The 5,729-nt window shown below is 34.9% G+C and overlaps 1 protein-coding gene across 1 annotated transcript; it reads left to right on the top strand.

Annotated features, from left to right (window-relative positions):
* The first annotated feature begins 3,268 nt into the window (after positions 1–3,268).
* Positions 3,269–5,482, top strand: LOC113735897 (L-type lectin-domain containing receptor kinase IV.1-like). Its single transcript, XM_027262865.2, has one exon. The coding sequence runs from the start codon at positions 3,325–3,327 to the stop codon at positions 5,359–5,361; it is 2,037 nt and encodes a 678-aa protein (XP_027118666.1). The 5' UTR covers positions 3,269–3,324; the 3' UTR covers positions 5,362–5,482.
* The last annotated feature ends 247 nt before the right edge of the window (positions 5,483–5,729 follow it).

Below are 5,729 nucleotides of genomic sequence, written 5' to 3'. Positions count from 1 at the left end.
ATGGGAAATCTGGATTTGAAAATTCCAGCAGCCTCCAAGTTGTATCTGTGATTGTCAATTTTTTCTTGTTTACGTAAAATGAAGCCGAAGACAGAGGGTTGTAGTCTCCTATATTACTTGTGATTCTCAATACCCTCGAACCTTAGCAGCGGCAACTTTTTGCCTCTACAAGTCGAATGTCAAGATACTCGTCAAAAAATCACAATTGGATAGTAGTACTAAAATGCTTCACCTTAGATACTATGTCTATTCCAGGAGGCGAGGCACGACTTGCGGCTTGGATTCCAGTAGATTATAAAATTTTGGTACTTTTTTGAAGTTTAAAAATTGATTTAGAAATATGGGAGAGTTAGATTTTTTAGTGGATTAGTGATGAATAGAATTAGGAGAATGGATATTTTCTTGTAAGTTTTGATGAAAAAGAATCAGTGGATTACAAAAGTCCGAAAAAAAGGAAGAAAAATAAAAGCAAAAGCAAAAGCAAAAGCAAAAAATAAAAATAAAAATAAAAAACAGAGAGAGTGAAGAAGAAGACAGAGAAAAAGAGTCGGATTTACAGGCTTTCTTTTGTCTCGTGAATTTATATTTTTCCTGGTAAGTTAATGGAATGTGCCAATTATTCTATTAATTGTGGGCATGTTGTCAAGAACTATATTTAAGTGGACGGAATTTATAATTTAGAAAGTAAAGTGTCCATTTTGAATTTCAAAGATGCAAGTGAGAGTCATGAAAAAGTTAAAGGGTATAAAATGAAATTAGCTAGAAAACTTAATATTACGAAAAAAGCAAACTATTTGTAGGGTAATCTATTCATACTCCATATTTAACATTTTGCACACACTTGATGAGCAACATGGGGCAGTGTGGCCGATGTTGATGCTATTGATATACTTGTTGTCAAGTATACTTTACAATACACTATATTGTGTTATAAGTGAATAGATAATAATTTATTTATAAGGTTAATCTTTTTTACATTGATAGTATACACGTTAATAGTAGTGAATGTATATTATATATGTAAAATTTTAAGTTCAAATTCAAATTGAAATTAATTATTATGCATCTAGACCGATTAAAAAAACTTTTACTTGAAGGTTACAATTTTTTAGTGTGTTTGGATAGGAGATTATTTGAAATACTTATTATAGCACTTTTTTTATGTGATGTATATGAAATAAAAAAATTTGATTGAAAAACATTTTTATAATGCAAGCAAATAGTATTTTGCAAATAAGCCTTAATTGAAAAAATCTCATTGTTTTCTTGTACATTAGACAACCTAATAGTCCCTTCAACTCGAATTTTTTGCCACACTTCGGGCTTGTGCTTTTTTTTCCCCTTCGATAGTGGTTTGCTAAACACTAGTTTTTAGAATTAAAAAAACAAACTAAATTACTCGATAATCGAATCAAATTAAGCACTCCATAAGAGTTCATTTGAATTTGATTCGTACTAAGAAAACAAAATTTGAATAATAATTTGTATTGGATAAATTTTGAAGTTCGACTAGAATTAGACTTAATTAACATATAAGTAAATTTTACATGTAAAAAATTCAAACTACTTAAGCTCAATTAGATAAAAACTCACTTGACTTCAACTTGAGAAGTAAACAAATTAAGTTTGAAAAATTTTTAATTTTATCAAAATAATCAAACAATTTTGAGAGATGAAGTGTTCATTTGTTTGGATTCTCTATTTGTTTCGCTTTAGTTTCCTTCTCTGTCCAGGTGGAAATAAGAAAAGAGTCAAAAGACACATGCGGGGCCAAGTCTTTTAGTAAATTTCCAAGTGTTCTCCAGCATCTCGTGTATGCATCCTCTCTAGCGCAAATCTTCCGCGAATGTCATGTCCCCGTTTTCAAAACTCTTTGGAAAATGACACTATTGGTCCCACAACTAAGACTTTAAATCTTTTCAACATGTTGAAGGTTTCAAAGTGGAATATACACATTTGCCATTTAACCTTTTCCAAAACTCTTGAAAAATGACACTATCGGTACTTGTTTGGATTGTGACTTTTTAAGAAAAATTTTTATATTTTTGGTGAACATATTTTTTAATTAATTTTTATTTTATATATATTAAATTATTATATTATATTTTTTTACAAAAATTTTTAAAATAACAATTCAAACAAGGTTGACTTTAAGCCTTTCAACCTCTTGAAGATTGTTAAGGCGGAAAGTAGATAAAATAATATTTGTCACTTAAGCTAGGTAGCAAAAATTTTAGAATAGACTAAAATATGATAGTTTTAATGGAACGAAGAGAGCATATTGAACCACAGTATTAAGACTTCTTTATTATGATTGACACATGGAATGCTTAGGTATCAATGGTTCTTCTCGACTAACTTTCTAACTCTAGTTAAATACAAAAGAGTTTCTTTAAATAATTAAATCACTTACAACCATTGGTATTGAAAGCTTCTTGACTTTCCAGCTTGAGAAACATTTCTACCTAGCTACTACAATAATTGATTCTTCTTTTGTTCGATTCTCATACACAAATAATAAAAATATTAATAAATTGATTTTTAGTCATACTCTTTGACCAAGTGAATCATGTTTTATATCTTTTAATTGTTTGCCACGCTTTGTAATTGAATAAATCCAGGCGAGATCAATAATTGAAATAAAAAAGAAAGAAGAACACAACTATAAAATATAGTGCTAAATTGTGGTATATTCGCCCAAAATTATGACAAGAAAGAAGAGAACAAAAGTAAATATTCTTTATTTCCATTTTTGTAGAAAAAATTCAAATTTGTTAAGACAACTATCAAATATTACAATTGTCCTAATGAAGCATGTAAAACGATACGTACCAAAAAAAGTATGTAAAATGATGCCAAAAGCTTTTTATCTTGAAAATTTCATAAAATTATTTGATTTGTTTTTGACATAGTTTACGGTTTGATTCGCAGGCAAAAATTTGACTGCCTCTTAATTACATATTCCAAATTGGAAACAGAAGTTTACTTTTTGATGTGCTAATAGTAGTTATTAAATATGGAAATGTTAATCAAATTAACTTTAGTTAAACCCAAGTCAATGAAAGCTTTATGAGTCATAGATAACTATAAATCCATGTGGCAATCATCCAAAGGTATAATGAGGGAAAATGGAGGAGGAATACAATGGAGAAGAGCCTGCTCCGTACAATTAAAAAGACCACTACCATAGTGGCCAAGCAGTCGCCACCATATTATAAATGCTTGTCATTTGGCTTAGTTAAAAAGCAGTCGAAGTGTGTGTGAGAAATTAGAAAGAGCGATAAATTAAGAAGAATTTAGCAATTGGCATTCAACTATTTAGTCATGTCGTTGAAACTAGTAACAGCAATCTTAGCCTATTTTCTAGTTCACATCGTAGTTGGTGCAGCGGCTTCTGATGATGTTGGGTTCATCTTTCAAGGATTTCAATCATCAAATTTAAGCCTGGATGGATTAGCCACAGTCACCAACAATGGCCTCCTACGAATAACCAACACCACCAAATTTCGAACCGGGCATGCCTTCTATCCTAATCCCATAAACTTCAAGAGCACACATAACAGTTCAGCTTTCTCCTTTTCCACCCAGTTTGTGTTTGCTATAGTACCCGAAGTCTCACGCGTGAATGGTCCTGGAATAGCTTTCGTGATTGCACCAACAAGAAACCTTACAGAAGTGGGTTTCTCACAGTTCCTAGGCCTCGTCGATGGAAACACCGACGGGAATCAAACAAATCATGTTTTTGCTGTGGAGCTTGACACTTTCCAACACCAAGAAGTTGAAGATATTAATGCCAACCATGTTGGTATTGATGTCAACTCGGTGAAGTCCATCGTATCCAGCCCAGCAAGTTACCACGCTAATAACAATAATTCATTTGACAACTTAACTCTTAGCAGCGGTCAGCGGATGCAACTTTGGGTGGAATACGACGGGGCGGACAGGAGAATCAATGTTACATTAGCTCCAATAGCGGCTGCCAAACCACATACTCCTCTTTTGTCTTTGACATATGATCTTTCGCCAATTTTAAAGCAAACCATGTATGTTGGCTTTTCTGCAGCCTCTAGTCCACTCGACATGGGAACATCTCAGTTTGTACTTGGATGGAGCTTCAGGGTCAATGGTGTTGCACAAGCTCTTGATCTGTCTCGGCTCCCCAAGCTACCTCGGTTTGGACCTAAGAAAGTGTCTAAATTTTTCACCGTCGGATTGCCCCTGATTTGCATACTTTTGTCATTAACACTAACATCTGGAGTAGCTTATTATTTGAGGAGGAAGTGGAAGTATGCAGAAGTGCTGGAAGAATGGGAGCTTGCTTATGGACCTCACAGGTTCAAATATAAAGATTTATACGTTGCCACCAAGGGGTTTACAGAAAAACTGCTATTGGGAGAAGGCGGATTTGGCAGGGTCTACAAAGGCATTTTGACAACAAACAAGGTTGAGGTTGCTGTCAAGAAGGTCTCTCATCACGCAAGCCAGGGAATGAAGGAATTTGTTGCAGAAATCGTCAGTATTGGACGCTTAAGCCATAGAAATTTAGTGCCGCTCCTGGGTTATTGTCGGCGTAAAGGAGAGTTACTTTTGGTATATGAATTCATGTCCAAGGGTAGTCTAGACAGTTTTCTGTTCAAACAACCAAAGCGTACCCTCAACTGGAGCGAAAGATTTCGAGTCATCAGAGGTGTGGCTTCAGGATTACTCTATCTACACGAAGAATGGGAGCAAGTTGTGATCCACCGAGATGTAAAAGCCAGTAATGTATTGTTAGATGATGAACTGAATGGAAGATTAGGAGATTTCGGCCTGGCAAGGCTATACGATCATGGAACTCTACCTCAAACCACCCATGTAGCGGGATCTCTTGGCTACCTTGCCCCTGAGTATAGCAGGACAGGGAAGGCCACAACGAGCACCGATGTATATGCTTTTGGGGCCTTTTTGCTAGAGGTTGCCTGTGGAAGGAGGCCAATAGAAACCCGTGCAGAGCCAGAAGAGAATATCATTTTGGTAGATTGGGTATTTTCGTGCTGGAAAGCAGGAAATATTCTCCAGGCTGTTGATCAAAAGTTGGGCACTGAGTATGTGAAAGAGGAAGCAGAAATGGTGTTGAAATTAGGCTTATTGTGCTCTCATTCGCAACCAAAGATTAGGCCAAGTATGAGGCAAGTTTTGTTGTACCTGGATGGATCAGTTGCTCTGCCAGATTTATCTCCACTGGCCATGGGCATTTCCGCTTTCGGTCTTGGCTCCGCCCAACCTGCTGGCTTTGAAGATATCCCATCGTCCTTTGCTACTTTTACAGACCAATATTTCTTACATTCTGTAGCAGACTCTATTCTCTCTGGTGGTCGGTAATTAAGATGCTTATCTTTTTGATTTTGTAAATTTAGAAAAGAAGAAAAATAAAAAGAAAAGTGCTTCTACCGCTGTGATTATCTTGTTCAGTGAATTTTCTGAACCCCTTTTACTCTATATTAGTGTGGTTTTATGAACTAGGGTATTTCAATATGCACTGTTTTAATGTTTTAAGTTTTTTGTTGTTTTCTCCTCTTTTGTATTATTTTTTCTATTTTCTTTAGGTCTTGTAAAAGGATTCAATCATAGCACCTATTCATTAACTTCTTCTCTCAGAACAAAATGAAATTGTTGCACTAATACGTTTGGTGAATAATCCGGCGGTAAAAGGCTAGGGAAACTATCCATCGCATCCCACCTATCAAGGA

Source organism: Coffea arabica, chromosome 3c (genome assembly GCF_036785885.1).
Source record: "Coffea arabica cultivar ET-39 chromosome 3c, Coffea Arabica ET-39 HiFi, whole genome shotgun sequence".
NCBI lineage: Eukaryota > Viridiplantae > Streptophyta > Magnoliopsida > Gentianales > Rubiaceae > Coffea > Coffea arabica.
Note: the sequence above shows the minus strand (reverse complement) of the source record. Positions and strands in the feature narration are given on the sequence as shown.